The sequence below is a fragment of the Barbus barbus genome, assembly GCF_936440315.1.
Source record: "Barbus barbus genome assembly, chromosome: 10".
In the NCBI taxonomy this organism is placed as follows: Eukaryota; Metazoa; Chordata; class Actinopteri; order Cypriniformes; family Cyprinidae; genus Barbus; species Barbus barbus.
This window is the reverse complement of record NC_136738.1, coordinates 9,276,073-9,297,132: the sequence shown is the minus strand read 5'-3', so window position 1 is coordinate 9,297,132 and position 21,060 is coordinate 9,276,073. Positions and strand designations below refer to the sequence as shown.

Genomic DNA, 21,060 nt, shown 5'->3' with positions numbered 1-21,060 from the left:
GCCACACTCTGATCTTCCTTTGATGTCAGTCTGTTGAAAGTCTGGCAGAATCAGGCATTTAGACACACATACTTAAGCATGCATACTTGCAATCTTACATGTGCTTGTTTATTTTAGAGTATTAAATGTGAAAAAAATAATAATCCCAGGCCTAGCTGAGCATCAAAGGTTGTTTGGGGTGTGTTTAAGAGCATCACTTCTGGCTGGAGAATGAAGCGACGCTTTGCATTGAAAGATTGATCCATTTCTCACCTCAGTGTCCCATGCTACTTTTCCTTTCCTTTTTTTTTTTCTCTAAACAACCAATTAATTTTGTTAAGCAATTATGAAAGATAATTTGCTATATTGTGACCTGACTGCTTATTGCTTTTCTAAAATTATTACTACATATAAAAATATTACATACACATTTTTTATTCAAACACAATTTTATTAAGCTAATTTACTAAGTGAAATACTTCCACTAAAATATATTGTCCCTATGACCTACAGACAGTGTGCAGTACTATAATAAACAAGTCAAATCTGTGACTAAAATGTTTTATTTACCAATCAGGGCCCAAACTATTCCTTTATTCATTTAAATCCGCTATTGATTGATTGATTGCAAGTTGAGTTGCATTCTGAACTTTATTTTTAGGCTATGAAATCATTCTGATTACCATCACTGGGATTATTATTATCACTACTTACATGTAGCCTATGAACTTTTGAACACATTCCAAAAAGTCAAATATCTATAATGTCTAAGGACAATGTTTTAATGCAATACAAACATTATACATTTATTTTATGTTGTTGCTTAGTGACACAATATGCATCTATGAAGCAGGTGTGCGTGTGGACAGGGCTTTGTGGACCGCTACTAATATACCAGCGCCATCTTGCGTCGATTTGAGGTTCTGAAGTTGTGAAAAATGATCACATTCTGCTTCTGTTCTAGTGCTTCTCGCTGAAATTCCTATGGCGTGAATCAAGAACAGCGTTGTTTTTCAAAATGAACGCTTAATCGCATCCATACACCTACTGCAAGACCAAAAAAACTTACAATCAAATTTGTTTTATTTTGTAATGACCACCAATGTCTATAATGTCGAAATACTGATAGAAAATAAATGTATAGCTCTGAATTACTCAATAAGCGTTTCTTTGTTCAACAAACAAATTAATTTAGAACCTGAGGCATGACTGCCATTTCAAGACTCTACTCAACAGAAAATGATTCTCCGTTGAAGAGGGTTCTTTGAGTTGGAAAAACCATGAAGAACCTCTTTGTAAACAATAAACAGCGGGTATGATGAGTTTTCAGTTTAACTGAAGCTTAATAAATGTTTGGTGCCGGTGTTTTTTTTTTTTTTTGCAGTCCTTCTGCAGATTTGAGTCACAGAGGGAGCTGTCCAGGTGCTGAAACGTACATTCAATATGACAGAACCTAGCGATCAGTAGCCTATTACTCCTAGACGGTCGATGCATTCCTTCTTAACCTGAAGTGTTTAGGTAAAATAATGCATAAGGAAATCTTATTACCTTGATGAAAAAAAAAAATGAAAACATAGAAGCACTGCATGCATCAACTAAGAATATGCGTGTGAATTCGCTTGAGTTTATTGCATTAATTGAACGTTTGCTGCCACCACGTGGAGCTCTCCTACAACACCAATCTGAACAGCATTCTCATCCATGTCCAACTTCCAGGACTAAAACTTCTCAGAGCTTCTCTTCTCAAGGTTAAGAAGATCTCTTGCACATAAACATAAAGGCTAACCCTTCAAAGCTCGAAGAGTCTCTCGCTTATAGATATTTATAATGAATAACCTGTTCAAGAACAGGTGCTAAAATCCACGAGCACCCTGGCAATTGGTGCTCTACACGCAGTGTTGTCCTTGATGTTTGAAGGTCAGAATGACCCAGACTCCTCTCCGGAGCAGCATGTAATGTGTTGTGCTGTGCGTTGCTGTCGTGTCAAACTTGGAAAGTGTTTGTTCGTGACTTGCGTTCTCATTTAAGGCACAAAGTCCTGCGGGAAGGTGCCAGAGCTGTCGTAACGCTCGTGCTGATGCTTCTGTAGAAATGAGATGTGTTTCAAAGCCAATCTGATGTTGGGAAGAGGTCCGAGGATTACTAACCGCGCGTCACGCACATGCAGTGTCGAATAAATAGGCGATTTACGCTTTGAGTAGCAGCAAATAAAACATCGCGTCCGGAAAGGTCATCGTGATCCGTCAATGAGATTTCTTATATATATGTGTGTGTGTGTGTGTGTGTGTGTTTATATGTGAGCTGATTTTGGAGGAGTGAGGGCGCATCTGACGTCGAAGAAATTTAGTTTCGTGGAGATTTTGGATACTGTTGCATACTCTCGTTTCTTTTACAAGGTAAGCGGCTTCCTGCACTTTAAAAAAAATGTTTTTGTTGATCGTCTAAAGTAAAACTGTAATTATTAATCTAACAGGTGCTTCACAACAGTCAGGCGTTCAGTGCAGTCTGCGCTTTTGCGCTGTCGGCTATGTTTATTAGGTAAAACTGTGGATTTCATCTGAAAAAAAATGCCTATTTAAATCTAACAATGCCAGTCTATATTGCATACTGATATAGCTTATCAGGTTTCTATTAACCTTTCAACAGCCATCGGTTTCCTTCATCCATATGTCATCTGAATTGAGAAATCAATATGCACCATTTCTTAATCAATGTTAACATGTGTAGGCTATATCAATCAAGACAATATGTGATTCCTATTGGCATGATGATGAGCATCAAATCAATTTCTGTGAAAGAAACTTTTAGAGCACCGTTTCAGATCTAGTTTTAGTTTTATTTTAATGCAGAGGTCTTAAAATCATTTGACATTTTGATCCAGCAGCATTTTCAGTGACAAAAAAAGCTAAATCGTCTTTGTCATGGAATGTTTAATATATTCTCGGTTTATTTGATGAAGTAAGCCTACAATAAATCATTTTAAGGCTCGGCAACCTGTGTGCGTAAAAGGTTCTTTAATTATAACAATAGTTTGATTTTAAACCGCATCCACTTAAAATAATCCTTTATGTTGAAATGGTTCTTTGTTAAGGTTCTGTTCTCCTGCTGTTCTTTAGAAAAAGAAAAGAAAAAAAAGGTTCTGATTCCAGAGGAACTTGTAACCCAAAGAACCTAAAGTTTTGGATTTTTTAAAGAAAAGAGTGGCACAGATAGTTCATTAACATATTCGACATAATTATTGTTTTAGAAAAATCTGTTTCAATTTAAAAAAGATAGATATGGACTTAAATTATGCAGTTGTCTATCTTCCCCTCCAGTCAGCTTGACTTTTTTTTTTTTTTTTTTTTGTCTGCTAAAACAGGAGCAGTTTCTCTGAGAGTGACAGCGCTCTTTAGATTGAGGACTTAAACACTGGGGCTGATGGCGGCTTCCTCCTCTTCCTCCTCCTCCTCTGGCGGCGATCCGGATCCCAACTCGACAAATTTACGGCCACCCTCCTCAAGTAGGTCCATCACCGATAAACCGCTATTTCACTCCGGCTATTTGCTTTGTGGCCAACGCCATTAATCTTGTCGGTGAGGCGGGAAAACGGCGCTATTCTCAACGCGTCAGGAGCAACAAATCACCGCAGCATTGAGCGCGCGGCGGACCTCCCGCGCCAGCCAGACCAATGTCGCTGTCAGTATAGGTGATGGCCTTTAAACACACATGCACACCGGCAATTAGTGAAGACAGACGAGCCGTCATTATTCATTATATAAATACATTTTTGCCTTGCTAGATGAAGTAATCTGCAACCCACTTTTGTTTAAAATGAAGGCTAAAATTAGGCTATGTATAATTTTTGTAATTTTAAATTAGCTATCGTTATTATTAACATTAGCTAATATTAACATTTATTATTAAGCTATTATTATTATTATATTGCAGGACAGTTTTATTGCCTACTTCTTTATATTTTTGTCATCTCGGTCTAAAAGGTAAAAACGGGAACGAGTCTGTCTGTAGAATTGTGTAATTATATGAAGTGTGTAGATATAATTATAGGCACTAATGGCTCGCTGCTCGCTTCCTTATGACCGGAACAGAAACATGCTCTTCAAAAATTAGCCACGGCATATTGTGACTTTGTGTCTGTCTGTTAGCTGCGGGGTAAATTTGCTCACATTCATTCATGGGCTCTGTTTCCTTTATTGTTTTAGATTAGCAATTGTTTCATTTCTCACGTTTCTATTTTTATAGCCTATTATTATTTTGCTCAAAAGCATAAAATCATCGCTATTTATTAAATTCCATTATTCTATTCTTGAAGTGTCCTATATGCAGTCTTTTCAAAACAAGATGTCAATAAATTCGTCATCTAGGCCCAGATTTCAAAATTCATTTTCTGTTTTCGTGCCACATTTATCTGCCAAGCATGGCAATTATTTACATCACAGTCTAATAAAAGTCAATCAGAATTGCAGTTGAAATAGAAAACGATTTAATGCACCTGAGATGAATAGAGGAGAAGGCACTTGGAGAAGAATGGGACGAGATTGCTGGGAGAGATAATGAGCTGCTGGTAAATGGTGCTGAACTGGTAATAGCGCTGCTGAGGATTTGGGCCGCAGGGAGCTCCACATCCACCTCTTGTCCTGATTTGGCCTGCATTAATGCTGAATTCTGTTCGGCTGCCTGCCACATTCATTTCATATTAGGAGCATAAAGGATGGCGCATTTACCGCTTGGGTGCATTTAGAAAGAGGGCTTCAATTGTATTTTGTGGATAGGCGGGAACCATGTAATTATCGCTTTATTTGCCAGATTACTTAGAGATGTCGCCGTTTTCTCTCTGTAGACTATGACTGGAGTGGAGTCGCTCATGGATGTACGAGGAAACTTGGAATGAAGATATGCGGTAAGCTGAAATAATAAACTAAACATAAACAATTCTGTGAATAAGACAGACGTGTTTCAGGGTTTGCAGGCCTGAAATAGCGACTAGTTATGCCAACTATTTTGAAAAACCACCTGGCACTGTGATGCATAATATGTCTGTAGCTATTAATTGCTTTCTAAAGAGCAGATGTGTCTCATAGCGCCCCCTTTTGGTGGTTTCTGCTGGTCACCTGTTTATCAGTCAACAGCAACAGCAATTACTTCGATTATATAGCCTACCTATGAATGGACTAGACTGAAAATGCGTTTCTTTTTTAAAAGAAAAAATTCAAGGGGTGAGTAGCCTATTGGACTTCTCTGAAAGACGCACTGCAGTAAATAGGCTAGACTACAGAAAAAAAGAAAAAAGAAAAACAGAACAGCCTACAGAATTTGCTAGCCTATATGTTGCTTTGCTTAACCACGTAATTTAAACGGTGCGGTTATTAAAGATAAAGCTTGTCGATTGTTTTTTGTCCGGCATATATTACAATCTAGTTAAGAGGTGAGCAGATAAATCTATAAGTGTCCCGAGAGAATTTATGCTCAGTGGAGATCTATTAAACCACGATCTGTTTTGCCACGATAACACAAACCCTTTACATAATGCTTACTGATAAGAGGTGATTTCAAAAGAAATGGTCTTTCATAAATTAGTCGTGCTAAATCGGTTTATGGTTGGGTTTCATTAGATACAGACGAATGAGAATATAAATATAAATGTTCGAATATAAATAAGATGCCTATAAAATGGCAATGTTTTCACGGAGTAAAAAAAAATGCATATCCTCTCCGAAAAAAATATTTAAATGAAATATTACTTCATTTACAATAGGTTCATTTGGCATAGGCCTACTTGAAATGTGGCGCTGCAGTGGTCGAAGAGCCATGCACCGCTTGAATGATCCCATATCAGCTGAGGAAGATGAGGATGAGGACAATGATGAAGCGACAGAAGACAAAATGAAATAATCTGCAGTGGCGTTTATATGCAGATGGAAAGCACCAGCTGCTGTCTTGATGCAGTTTTGTTCTTAATTCCTCTAAATGCAGTGGGATGTAAATTCTGCACTCAGGTTGTTGTTTGTTTACTTATTTTTATTATTAATTATTTTACATGTAGCATTTATAAACTGCTAACATGATCAGCTCGGCATCGGATCAGCATCAGCGGTGCTTGTGTCTGCTCTGTGGTGTTGGGGTTTCATTTACAGTCCCTCTAAATCATCGTTACACTGATGTCATCAGTGGTGACCTCCCCCAGATCACCTGTGCCATAAATACACACGAGCCGGACACTGCTCCGAAGAAGAGTTTAGACATTTCATCTGTGTTTAAAGTATTTGCTGCAATGTTTGGAAATGGAGGCCGCTCATTTCAGTCTTCTTCTCTGTGTAATAATGCAGGATTTTTGCAGAAGAACAATAATGTTGACGACAAGAGCCGAATTGTCGGGTTTTTTAATGATCAGCAGCCCAAGAGCATTTTAACACGGGACAACGAGCGAGACCCTTGCTTCAGACGCACAGAGACAGACTTCTCCAATCTATATGCAAGAGGTGAGTGATAATCACCCTTATCATCACCCTCATACTCTAAGGTTGTGTCTGTTTTGTGTGTGTGTTTGTTTTTTTTACAAAAATACCTGTTATTTTATGAAACGTTATAGGCTATTATAAAAATTATTATAAAAATATATTTAATTTATAATACCATTTGCAATGGGATTCTTTTTATTTCATATTATTCCTTCTGATATGCAGTTAATTATGTTTTAGAATGAATAAAAAGGCTCAAAAATTAAATTCCAACTTTGAATAGAAAGCAGATCGGTGTTGGTCTATGTCTACATAAATAGTTTGTCAGTGTTGTCAAACAAAAAAAAGCATTTTTACATTTATGTAAATGATTTATGACATTTATGTAACATTATTTTAAATATTTGTTTCCGCTCATACAAAAAACTGTTCAAATTATTAGGATTTTTAAATGTTTTTGAATTTTGAAGGAAGCCTCTTATGAAACAATGAAAAAAAATTATGAAATATTATTACAATTTAAAATAACAGTTTTGTATTAGAATATATTTTGAAATGTAATTTATTCCTGTGATGGTAAAGCAGAATTTTCAGCATCATTACTCCAGTCTTCAGTGTCACATGATCCTTCAGAAATCTAATATGCTGATTTGGTGATCAAGAATTGTTTCTTATTGTTATCAGTGTTCAAAACAGTTGTATTATTATTATTTATTTTTTTATTTTTGAATGGTAGTGTATCATCTTTGACACTGTGGGAAAAATTTCATTTAAAAATATTCAAATATAAAACAGTTACTTTAAATTGTAATAATATTTAATATGAAGGTTTTTACTATATCCTGGTCAAATAAACGGAACCTTGGTTAGCATAAGAGACTTCTTTCAAAAACATTAAAAAGAGAGAAAAAAATCTAAATTTTCACCAGTATGCGTAAATTACATTTTTTTATATGAATGAAAGAAACTGTAGGAACAAACAGCAATTTGATTTACTGATAAATCTGTGTAACAACTTCGATCACAGATCTACTTCCTGCTAAAAATGGTGAGGAGTATACAATGCAGTTCCTGTTGGAGGTGGTGGACATCCTCACTAACTATGTGTGCAAGACCTTCGACAGGTCCACAAAAGTGCTGGACTTCCATCATCCGCACCAGCTGCTGGAGGGAATGGAGGGCTTCAACTTAGAGCTGTGTGATCAGCCAGAGAGTCTGGAGCAGATTCTGGTGGACTGCAGGGACACGCTCAAATACGGCATCCGCACAGGTGACCCTCACCTGCTCGTCCTGTCTTGTCCAATTTAATGAATGTTTCAAAATGTTATAGCTAGTAACACATGCATATACAACGGTGTTAGCGTCTCTTTCTCTTTCTCTGCAGGTCACCCAAGGTTTTTTAACCAGCTGTCTTCAGGTCTAGACATCATTGGTTTAGCTGGAGAGTGGCTGACCTCTACTGCCAACACTAACATGTGAGTCCCCCTTTCCTTTATTCAGCTTTGTTGTTCATTTGTTGTGTTGAATGAGTAAATCAATTTGACCAAATAAGACAATTCAGCAATTTGCAATAAAACTTTATATTATAAAGTTTTATGGTACTTGCAAGGCAGAACTTGCCAAAATTTCAACACAGGGCAAGTTATAAACCCCTAATGTTAAGTATTAAACATCTGCTATTAATTTAGTCCAAACTGCTTAATGTATAGCCTCAATTCAAGCCTTGTCAGATCATTTTAGCTTTACATCTGCTATCATTTATAAGGATCTTAGTTTAAAAAAAACTGACTTGCTGTTGAACATTCGATTTATAACCACAATGTAAAAAGTGCTGACCTGCAAGTATTACCTTAAAGAGCTATTTATATATATATGTATATGTTATATATATATATATATATATATATATATATATATATATATATATATATATATAAATAAATAAAATTTATAAATTTATATATAAATAAAATTTAAATTCAAATCAAATTCAAATTCACATTTTATTTGTCACATACATATACATACATAGTACGACATGTAGTGAAATGTATTGTACGACTGTCCAACAAAATTAAGAAAAACCTCAAGTTTACAAAAATACAAATAGAAAAAGTACAGTAAACATATATGTATTGAATTTGAATTTGATTTGAATTTAAATTTTATTTTTGCCTGATTTAACTGGTAACATACAGATTACAATCAACCAAAAATTATTCAGCTGTTATATTTAAGTACACAATTAGATAATACCAATTTAGGTCAACCAATTACCAAGCAATGCTTAATTTTGTTCAGTCTGTTGAGTAAAAAGGTTGCATTAGCAGTTAAAGAATAAAACACTTAAGCAAAACATGGTCAGGTCAAATTTTTTTTTTTACTGATAGTATATTTGAAGTTTTACTGATAATCCACTGTATGAAGAATTTTTGGGTATAATATGTGACAGTTAACTTTATTTTGCTATCTTCACTTATATAAATGAACTATAGTGTCCTGCACCCACTAGTAAAAAAAACCCTCAAAAATTATATCTGGTGTCTGAATAATTTTTGGTTTTACTGTATGTAGGTTATCTCAGTGATGTTAAATAATACCGTTCACTTGAATAAAACCATTTATTTTATTAATTTTTTCATTGCGACAGCAATAACAGCATTTTTGCTAGTTAATCTTTTTGACCATAAAGTCATTTTTACATTTCAAAGACTCATGCACAGACATCATAAAACATAATTGTGCTGATGCAGCATTTCATTTATACGGAATCAAATGAATATCAAATTTAAAAAGAAACAAAAACATAAATGTAAACGAAGAATACAAATTAAATTCTGGAAAAGCAAATGAAGAGTAATGTTGCTCTGTTAACTTGAGACTGGGATAAAATGTGCCATGACTGGCAGCTCAGAATAACACGCATTAGCTCTCATCAGAAAAGCTCCAGTGATATGTGACAGCCTGCGGATGGACACGGCCAGAATGACGAGTAACAGCTCATTGGTCAAGACTAATTTACAGCTACACACGAGACACAGTGCCAGCTGAGACCCTGACACGATCCACACCTCCACCCCATCTCCCCAGCCATCCATTCATCTGTCCATCTAACCATCCATCAATTAATCTGTTCATCTGGTATCTGTGAGTAATATTTGACATCTAGTGTTCAAAAATGGCAAAAACAAAAGTGGTTTTATAAGATCAAAATATACCATTATAGGGCATTGCTTAGCAGTTGCTAAGGTGTTCTGGGTGTTTTAATGTGTTGCTATGCAGTTTCTAGGTTGTTGTGGTTGCTTACAGGCCCACTCAAAAAAGCCCATCCCAGTTCTGACCTCTAGATATTCCATTTACGCCCAAGTGAGTGCTTCATTTAATTGTATGGCAGGTGAAAATGGATTAGTTTGCTTTTAATATTAATATCACCCCTCTTAACAAAATTTGAGGTATTATACATACCTGTAGCACAAATGATGAGGGAGGGGCAACACACACACATTTTTTATATAGAGTTTTCTGAATCATGAGAAATAGTAATAGTGATGCTTGTCTTAGTAAACACTGCTATGCTTTTATTGTCAGAACAGTATTTTTTAAAAATGTATTTAATTTTATTGTTTGTTTGTTTTTTAAATAAATTGTTGATTGAATCATTGGACAAATTACAAAAAAAATCAGCATATGTGTTTTTTGTTGAGTATTATATTTGACACATTTGGCTTTTATGGTTAGTATGATATTGAGAATATGGAGCTCATATTTGAGGAGGAAAAGCTAAGCAAAACATATGCAATTTGCTGCAGTTGCTGATATTTATATGGTCAAAAAGTAAACTGTCAGCTTGTAATATAAATCAATGAGATCTGTATAATACATTTTACTTGCTAAAAATAAACTTTCACTCAGAAGGATGTTTTCCAGCAAAGTTTTTAATCATGTGTGTATCATGTATGATATAATAGGGTTTGTTCACCTTAAAGTTATAAGGAATACTAAAACTAACCATGCCAGTCCTTTAAAAACTATATGGCTGCATGGTCTGCTCTAATGACTCTGATGTCAGATTATAAAACTAAAAGGAAGTGGGTCCGTTGGGATCTTCATGTATATAAGGACAACAGCAGTGAGTCCCCTGGTCCTGTTTGACCTCTGAGGGTCAGAGATTTTATGATATCTTTTACAGTCCATGCCCAAATTCTCCTTTGATCAATAAAAGATTTATGCCATGTCCTCATATTTACTTCCTTCATTCCCAAATGACTGCACCTTTGGATTTTAGGGGCTGTGTTGTGTGACACTGCTGCTTAATGCCTATAATGACCAACAGTCAGTTTTATGACAGAACTGATGGTGTCATAAAAGCAGCAAATTAACACTTGACATGAAATCTGATCAAGAACTCTTGTAAAATGTCTTGTTCTCCTCATGAAGTACTTTAGAGTGATCATATACAGAAGTTTGACTGTAAGGAATTATATACCAGGGATAGTCTGACTTTTTGTTTCAGTAAATATTTGTCTGTCCTTAAAATTTAGTCTGAAAAGATTTTGAAAATGTAAAAAAATTGTTTATTTGAGCAAAACTGGAAGTGAAAAAAAATAATTATGAAGCAAAATACAACTCAAAAAATGACAGAAATCAAGAAAGGTATTCAAACTGTTGTAATTAATTTCTTATTTTTTAAATAAATAAATAAGTAACATTCAAATCTGCTTTTAAAACTACCTTCTTGTCTGAATGCACTGTGTATGACTGTGTGTTTTTATTGTATTTACCCAACAGCTATTACAAAAATGAAATTTGGAAGACAGAATGCACAAAAAAAAAAAAAATCAGTTTTGAACAATGTTTGAAACTAAAATATAAAACTACTGCTAGAGAAATCACAACTATAATTGGACTAGAAAACCTGTGACAACTAGCCCCGGTCTATATGATTTCACCTTCTCATGTTTGCACGTTCATGCTGTCTCTAAATTATATGTCAGTACTGTTTATATTGATTAGACAGAACTGCATGAGCACTTGACATTTGCATGTACTAATGAGCTGCTCATCATTACTAATCACCGTGGATGATTATTGACTTGCGCTAATAGGTTGAAGATGCCTCCAGTGGGGTTCCTCCCATCACAGTGATTCAGTGATGGATTGAACAGACTGACATGAATACAGATAGTTAGTGAATTACCTCCTGCTGTCAGGACACTCATTAATGTGGGACAAGTAGGAATGAGGTGTGTGTGTTTACAGGTTCACATATGAGATTGCACCGGTGTTTGTACTGATGGAACAGCTCACCCTGAAGAAAATGCGAGAGATCATTGGCTGGCCAAATGGAGAGGGCGATGGCATTTTCTCACCAGGTGTGGCCATGTAAACAACAGAATAATTAACAATTGGAACAATGGTTAATATAAAACATCAATGGCTAATGTTTTCCTCTCAAGAACTGGTGGGTGATCAGATTCACAAACAAAAAAATATTCTGTGGCTCTTTCTTGATGTTCCCGTTTTTTTATGATGTAGTAATACAAATTGTTCCAATGGTTTTTTTTTGTTGTTTTTTTTTTTTTTTGACAATGAATACTGCAAGGGGAAAAAAATCCTTACTGTGTTTCAGACAGGAAAAGGAAGAAACTTTATGAGATAGGGGAGCCCATCTGCATCTGGCTGCCATGTTAATACATTTTTGCTGACAATTATAAATGCATGCACAAATATTAGTTTGGCCCACTATAATCCATCAACAGAATATTTTAGAACTGTTCACTATTTTGTTGTTATTCGCTTAATTTAAGGACAATGTGAATGTTTTTTTGTTGTTGTTGTTGTTGTTTTTAAGATAATGACTTCACAATATCAAGACTGAAAGCCTGATATATATATAATAATAGTCCAAAATTTTTTTTTACTGAAACAGTATATTGAGCTAAACAAAACAATAATAATAATAATAATAAAGAAATAAAATTAAATTAAAGAAATATTTAAAAAAAAGTTTGCATATGTTTTTTATGTTGAGCATTATACTAGATACATCAGGCTTTTGTGTCTCCTACAGTATGATATAGGAAAATATGGAGCTCACACTCAAGAAGAAAAAACACCTTCAAAGGCCCAAACTGAGCAAAAATATACAACTTTGGTGCAGCTGCTGATATTTATATGGACATTTATGTAAATAAAAAGATGTGTAGTAGATTGTGTACAACAGCAAACTTTTGATTATGTTGATAAAGAAATATGTGAAATATGTGCATCAGATATGATATAGTAAGCTTTATAGGGTTACTTACAGACCTGTTTGATTTGGTAACGTGTGTTCTTGCAGGAGGAGCAATCTCAAACATGTACAGCGTGATGGTGGCACGGTATAAACACTACCCTGAGGTTAAAATCAAAGGCATGGCAGCGGCTCCCAGACTGGTGCTGTTCACCTCTGAACATGTAGGTCATTTACTCGCTCTCTGTCTCTTTACTCTCCTTCAGTATGCTATTAGATGCTGAGCCTGAAAGTTATCAATCAGTGTGCATTGTTACTATCAACTGTTTCTGAAGTCAACCCATAATAGAAATGGGACAAAGTATATAATTTACTCATCCATATGATTTTCTTTCTTCCTGAAACTCATAAGAAAATGTTTTGCTGAATATCTTGGTGTTTCTTCTCATGCAGTCTCATGCAGTGAACTCCAAAACTGACAAAACAAGCACCATAATTGTGCATTATATTGTAAGTTTTCTGAAACCATATGCTAGCTTTTTGTGAGACCAATTCACAGTAAACCTTTTCTTTTTGCTGCATCTCTCACATCACATTGGCATGCATTAAGATGTGTCTCACTGGACATCAATGACATCAAACAATCTTGGTTCCATGACAGATCAGTGATGTCAAACCTGTTGTGATGGGTCTTGATGCACCATATTTGAATGTAGACAAATGCAAATGAGATGTGAGTTATGCTGGCTGGTACTGCTTTATGGGTCTTGTCTGTCAGTTTTGAAGCTTCGAATGTAATTATAAATGTATAAACCCCACCACTTACCAGTCCGTTACAATGTTGTTCCCAGAGTCACTACTCTATAAAGAAGGCGAGTGCAGTGCTGGGTTTCGGCACAGAGAATCTGATCTTGCTGAAGACAGATGAGCGGTAAGTGGAGGCTCTCTGTGTCTGTGCTGTGTGTTTTTGGACTGTCTCATCAACGAAAGTCTGTAATATTTGCATGTTTTTGTTAGAGGTAGAGTGATTCCGGCTGATCTGGAGGCCAAAGTCATTGATGCCAAACAGAAGGTGAGTCTCCAGTGCACAAGAATAAACTCTTCTACTCTAACCAAAAGACTTCAACATTATATGAGACTATTGTGTTTAAATTGCATCCTTGTATCAAGCTGTAATCCAGTCTTGAAATTTCTGTCACAACCATGCAAACCTTCAAACACAGTCATTTAGACAATAATGCATAATCACATTTGTCTGTTTTCATCTATTTTTATAGAATTTACAGCTCCGATAACACAGGTTTTGTAAGGAAGAATTAATAGTGCTTGAGCAAAATACAAACCTGCACATTCCTGCCTTCACACCTTTAATTCTTTGCACTGCAGACTTTGATTGTAAGCAGATTGTAAGTTATCTTTACAGAAACGTACTCCGTTTTGAAGTCAGTCGTCTGATTGTACTGTGCATAATAAATTTACGTTTATCAACTGCACAGACAGGGAGCACAGCGCGATAAAAAATAACAACATGATAAAAAATAACAACAAAATAACAACAAGTCTCATGGTGCATGGCATGCTATCACAAACTTTATAAGTCCCACTCGTGATTATGAGCTCAACAAACTGAAGCGATCGACTCACATTGCTTTCATATGCAAATTTTAACTACCACATTCCTATTCCGATCATTCATGAAAATAGACAGAGACAATGGTAGCTTTAGCATCATTAGCCTTACAGAGTGCAAAGAAGGTCTTTCAGAAGGGCATTTTGGAAAACAAATGCGTGATACTTACTTCGTCTGGAGCAGACATTTGCGCACAATGTGTTGGTATTGATCCCTACACGTATTGGGGACTTTACCGATTTTTTCCAGGACATTTCCTTAGACAATGAAACTTGACCACAGTGTCCTCAGCGGCTCAGATGGAGGGAGTCTATGGAGACTTCTATGTTCGTTAGTGCATCCCAAAACACAACACTTGAAAAGCCTCTTTGGCGCTGACATTATATCTCCAGCAGCTACAGTAATCAGTAACGTTAATGGCGGAGGCAGAGGTAGCTTCTCACTCAGGGCTGTGTCTATGCTTATAGGGTAGCGTCACTAATGGGTGGGACTTTTTCCCCTCAGTGACGTGAACAGAGGGAGAAAGCTGAAACAGTTTGTTCTGAGAGACTGTTTATGACTTTTTTAGATTATAAATAAATGAGTGGGTGGATTTTTACCATTATAGGCTGGATGTTTTCACACACTGTGTTCAAACACCTTATAACCTTATATGATTTTTGCATAATAGGTCCCCTTTAATATCACTATTAAAAAACATAGTGCAGTTTATAAAACGTGAATGACGTATCTAAAAGACATCAGAACACTGTATCTCAGTACTGGCCCATTAAAACTTAGAAATGGGTTTCATTTAAATAAATGGGGTTCCTTTAAGCCCAGATTTGTTTCAGAAGCATTTCATGAGTTTAGTTTGAAAGATTTAGTTTTGAACGACTCTGATTTCCATTGTGTATGGAATCTGGTGATATGGTTGTGTTTGTCTCTGCTGTCCAGGGGTTTGTGCCAATGTTTGTGAACGCTACAGCTGGATCTACAGTGTATGGAGCCTTTGATCCAATCAGTGAGATCGCTGACATCTGTGAGAAATACAACATTTGGCTTCATGTGGATGTACGTTTGTGTTTATTTCATCATTCATTTTAACAGACTGATTATGGTGAAACACTGTGAATAAGGTGCATTTAAACTGATGGTGTGAATGTGTGTTTTAAGGGAGCATGGGGTGGAGGTTTGCTGATGTCTAGAACACACAGACACAAGCTGAATGGCGTAGAGAGGTATGGTAAATAAATTACGCTCCAGGGGCAAAGGGTTGGTCTGGAAAGAGGAGAGACATATTATAAAACTTATCAACTTGCTTCATGAGTAGTATTTGGGTGACATAACTTTCACATTGTAGTCGTAATTTGATAAAAAGAAGCTATGTGTGCATTAGTGTTTAACACTTTGTTTAAGTGATCTTAATTGTATTGAACTTGTAATGTACTTCAACTCTTAAAATTATATTTAAAAAAATCTGTACATGCAGATAATATAAATGAAATAAACAGACACTTAAAGTGTACTTAAGAGAGTACACTTACATGGCTGTTTCTTAACCCACTTAAGGCTCTTTTAAAGACTGCACTTTTGAAATAATGCCAAATTAAATATTTTATGTTTTTAATGTGTTTTCTAAAGTTAATTGCAGTTAACATGCAATTTGTTTTGTTCAAAAACATTTAGTTCATGCAGCTGACTACAAATTTTATCTTTGCACTGCTGACACACAACATAAAACTAAAAATAGGGGAAAAGTGGGGGAAGTGTGGGAAACTTCAAGTTTCAAATGTTATAATGGTTGCTATGCACATGCTAAGCACATACTCTACTATGTTCTTATCTCTATAACCAACTACACATGTGTGAACAGCATGTTCTGATCAGTGTTGTTTCTGCAGAGCAAACTCTGTCACATGGAACCCACACAAGATGATGGGTGTTCCACTACAGTGCTCCGCCATTCTGGTGCGAGAGAAGGTAAGAGAAAAAAGGAGAAATGGGGGTTTCAAAACAGTCTGAATAGAGTCTGAATAGCAATGGAACGGAGTAAAATTCAGTGATAGAATGCAAAGAAAGCTGGGTGAGAACAAGAGGACAAGAGAGGCAGAGAGACAAAGAATCAAAAGAGAGATAGCTGCTAGCTGATATTTTATTATGATCATCTCCGCTCAGTGTTCCTCTCACTGTGTGTGTGTGTGTGTGTATGTGTGTGTGTTTTTCAGGGTCTTCTTCAGGGCTGTAACTCCATGTGTGCAGGATATCTCTTTCAGCCGGATAAGCAGTATGATGTCACCTATGACACAGGGGACAAGGCCATACAGTGTGGCCGCCATGTAGATATCTTCAAATTCTGGCTCATGTGGAAGTCAAAGGTGTGTGTACACATCCATGAGATCAGAACCTCAGTGCTTGATAATGTGCTACTCATTAATTAATCAAATGCAGGATGCAGAAATCATGGTTTTAATGCAGTGAAGAAAAACAAAGTGGATGGATGGATGAATGCATGCATGCATGCGTGGATAGATGGATGAATGCATTGGGTAGACAGATGCATGAACGTTTAGATGGAAGAATGAATGGAAGGAAGGAAGGATGGATGGATGGATTGATCAATTGATCGATAAATTAATGGTTATATGGATGGATGGTTGAATGTTTGAATGGATTAAGGATAAATGGGTGGAAGATCAACATTTTGGGTGGATAGATGGATGGATGGATGAACAGTTGGAATTATTGATGGATGGACGGATGGATGGATGGATGGATGGGTGGATGGATGAGTGATGGATGCATTGGGTGGATGGATGCATGAACGGAAGGAAGAATTGATGGATGGACGAATAGATGGACAAAAAGTTGGATGGATGACGGATTAATTGATGACTGGTTGAATAGATGGAGGGATGAACAATTTGATGGATGATGGATTGTTAAATAGTTGAATGGATGATAGATAAATGGGTGGAAGCTGAATGATTGTATGTATGAAGGGGTGGATGAATGGATTAACAGTTGGAATTAATGATGAATGGATGGATGGATGGATGGATGGATGGATGGATGGATGGAGGGGTGGATGATGGATGAATGGTTGATTAGATAATGGATGAATGGAGAGAAGAATGGGTGGATGGATAGCGAGATGGATGGGTGGATGAACATTTGTGTGGATGAATGGTGGATGTATGTTTACTGTATTTTAACATAGAATCAATGTCAATCCAGCTCAAAGATGTTTGTGTAGAATATCAGTTGTGATGTTATGGATCTGTCGTCTTTAACAGGGCACTATAGGCTTTGAGAAGCACATTGACAGATGTCTGGAGCTGTCTGAGTATCTCTATCACAAGATAAAAAACCGAGAAGGATATGAGATGGTGTTTCAAGGGGAGGTGAGTGAAAACAGTCACAATAGAGTTTATCACTGACCTTCACATACTAGTACTATTCAGAGTCAAGGTTTCTTTCATAACTTTTTAATGCTGCCCTTCTGTCTGTTTCTTAGCCCCAACACACTAATGTGTGTTTCTGGTACATTCCTCCAAGCCTGAGGCTTCTGCCAGATGGAGAGGAGAAAAGACAACGACTTCATAAGGTGAGAAGATACTCACACTCACTCCCTCTCGGTCTACATAAGTTGCTCTTATGTAACTGATCAAATACACGTGTATATGCCACATATTTTATGCCACTCATTTTATTTAGCCAGTTACCTTAAGCTTCTGTCCTGTGAATTATATCTAGGTTGCCCCCAAGATCAAGGCAATGATGATGGAGTGTGGAACAACGATGGTGGGCTATCAGCCTCAAGGCGATAAGGTCAACTTCTTCAGAATGGTTGTTTCTAATCCGGCTGTAACCAGGTCTGACATTGACTTCCTGATCGATGAGATAGAAAGACTGGGACAGGATTTATAGAGTGCACAGGGCTGGAAATTCAGTATATGTTAGTAAATTCTGTAGAAATATAGGAAATGGAGAAGACGTTTTGAAGTATTGTATAAGCTGGACCAATTATTAGACCAATGAGGTGCTCTAGAATAATGAACCTCTCGGATTTCTAGAACGTTCCACTAGGAAACTGGACATTCCAGAATGCAGAGGTGGTGAGCTCTTAAAGCTATAATTTCATAATGAAGGATCAGATTTCCTCATATGACATTATATGTCCTCTCTTCTTCCCTCCCCCCTGTTCTCTTGTCTCCTGTCTATTGTGTTCTTTCTATTGTAACACTTTACAATAAGGTTCTATTTCTGGTTAACTACATTTGTTAACATGAACTGACATTGATAAATACTTACTGCATATTTTAATATTGCTTTGTTGTTTTTAATATTTACCAATACATCTAAAATTGTTTAATGGACCTGAGCTAACTTGAATTAGAAATAAATTCAATTCAACTGAATTATTGTGAACTAACATTAACAAAGGTTAATAAATACTGTGATATTATAACAGTATATTATATTAATAAATACTACAAACATTTTGCTCATTGATCATTAATGTCAAATATTTGATCCTGATTGGCTGAAGAATGTTTTAGAGTGTGCACTTTATTTCATTGAAACGCACAGCTAAAATAGTTCTAAGCAGGTCTTGACGGTATTTCATGTCCATATCACTTCGCCAAATGATTTCAGTTATTTAAAAAGACCTTACAGCCTACAACAGCAAAAGAATAAAATCACACAACAACACTGACCAAACAAATAAATATATTAAACAGTAAGATAAAAATGACAAACTATTTACATGTTTCTCCTACGCTGAAAACTGAAAAGGTACATGGCATTTTTCAGTAGTGAGATGGTAGCGTTGCTGTTCTTGAAGCAGTTAAACTTACAGTCCTTACATCACCACCTTGGGTGTGCATTATTTTCTGATAATTCAACTGTCCATTTTCAATTATTCAATATTCAACTCATGTTAAGTAATGGAACCTTGTTGTAGAGTGTTACCCTTTATTTTAACAGGAAATATCATACTGTACAGCACAACTGTACATTTAAGAAATGTTCATGGTTCAGTTCAAGTTAAGCTTTATGACAGTGTCTGTGATAAAAACAATTTGTCCCTTTCTAGAAACAGAAATTGTGCTTACAGTATTGCTCTCTCAGTGGAAATGTAACAGGCAAGGCATTGGAGTAGCAATACCTCGTCACTGTCACAATTACGATAGAGAAACCTGCAGGTCAAATATCATAAGATAAGCACTTTATTTAAAAAAAAAAACAAGAGATTGACTTTTTTGTTTTGCCCCATGGACATCCACTGTAAATGCATTAATTTAAACACAATATTTGTGTACAGACTGAGGGACATAGAGCATAACTTTTCAACTGTGAACATTTCCTTTAAAATCCAGAACTGGTCTAAATTCTCAATAAAAAAGTTTAAGAATATACTGTAATATACCACCATCTAAGAGCCATCTGGACGTCCATGTGATTGCACAAATGCATAACTTCTTAGCTGTTATGTCACGAAGATTAACTGAAGTGTGTACCATTTTACCAAGTACTGTATTGACATGCTGTGTTTTTAGAATTTATGACTCTTCGTGTAAATTGTGATTGTTTGTGACAAACATATATCACATAGTTTTACAGTAAGAAATGTTTGAATAGTGGTAAAGATATTATTCCTCTATTTGTACCCTCCAAGTATTTTAATTTGTATTTTGAGAGACAATATTTATCTATATTGTTTAAACCAGTGCATTAGAGATTTTAATTCATTTATTAACCAAAGACATAGAACAAAAATTAAATTTCATTGTCAGTCTACATACTTGTAAAACTCTGCTACATTATATGGCCAGAAGTATGTGAACATCTCATTCTAATTAATGGATTTAGCTATTCCAGTAACTCCAGTAAAGACACATTTCAATGCTACACCATAATGCCGGTCTAGAGAAGCAGTGGTGCCCAAAACAGGGTACATATATGGTTTACTAAGTCTGGTGAGGAAGACTTTGACAGTCCTGCACAAAGCCCAGACATGAACCCCACTAAAAGCAACTTTTCCAGACACCCTCATCCAACATCAGTGCCTTTGGCCATATAGTGTGTAGTGTATAGTGTACCTAACTTAGTTTAAGAAATGATTGTCTATCTTAAGATATCAATATAGCAGAACATTTTCTAACCATAGTGCAATGAATGCTGTAGCTCAGATTTAGTCAATGGTATTCATGAATTAATATAAAAAAGAACTTTAAAAAGGGAAGAAAAAAATATAAAATAAAATCTCTCAACTTTTGTTAAGAGAAAAGCACAGCGGCGTCACAGCGATGATCCTCGGGAAAGGGAAATGTATTTTATTAGCAGCTATGTTTGTGGTATTAGTAATTGAGTTTAATTTCTTCAATATAGACCAAACAGAATTTCACATTCCTAAATCAACAAACTATGCTAATATTTTGTGCACGCTTTGCTTACTTCAGTCTGCACAGTAGATGTAAAACTAATGATCTCTAGCTTGAAGTGCCTGAGTGTTTACTAACAAAAAAAAAAAATGTGCATTTTAACTGGCTTCCAGTATGTGCAATATTACTGTTCACTGTTACCAGTAGAAATAAACACTCAGCTTGAAAAATCTTGGTTTATTTTGTGTGTATTCATAAAAGAAAGGAATGATGGTTGTCATATATCACTGAACAGTGTGCTAGACCAAGAGTTGCCAAATAGACTGAGAATAGAGCGCTGCTTAGAAATGATTTGCTCCTCTTCTATTTATATAAAAGCAAACGAAAGGAACA

General features: G+C 35.9%; 1 protein-coding gene across 1 annotated transcript; it reads left to right on the top strand.

Annotated features, from left to right (window-relative positions):
* Positions 1-3,399: 3,399 nt before the first annotated feature.
* Positions 3,400-18,208, top strand: LOC306876002 (glutamate decarboxylase 1-like; the record flags this gene model as incomplete). The annotated part of the gene is made up of 16 exons (XM_079426887.1): positions 3,400-3,481; positions 4,820-4,879; positions 6,306-6,458; positions 7,465-7,707; positions 7,822-7,912; positions 11,697-11,809; positions 12,778-12,893; positions 13,521-13,600; positions 13,687-13,741; positions 15,236-15,352; positions 15,455-15,519; positions 16,183-16,261; positions 16,507-16,656; positions 17,575-17,682; positions 17,796-17,885; positions 18,035-18,208. 16 exons carry the CDS (start codon positions 3,400-3,402, stop codon positions 18,206-18,208), a joined length of 1,776 nt encoding a protein of 591 aa, XP_079283013.1.
* Between the last annotated feature and the right edge of the window lie 2,852 nt (positions 18,209-21,060).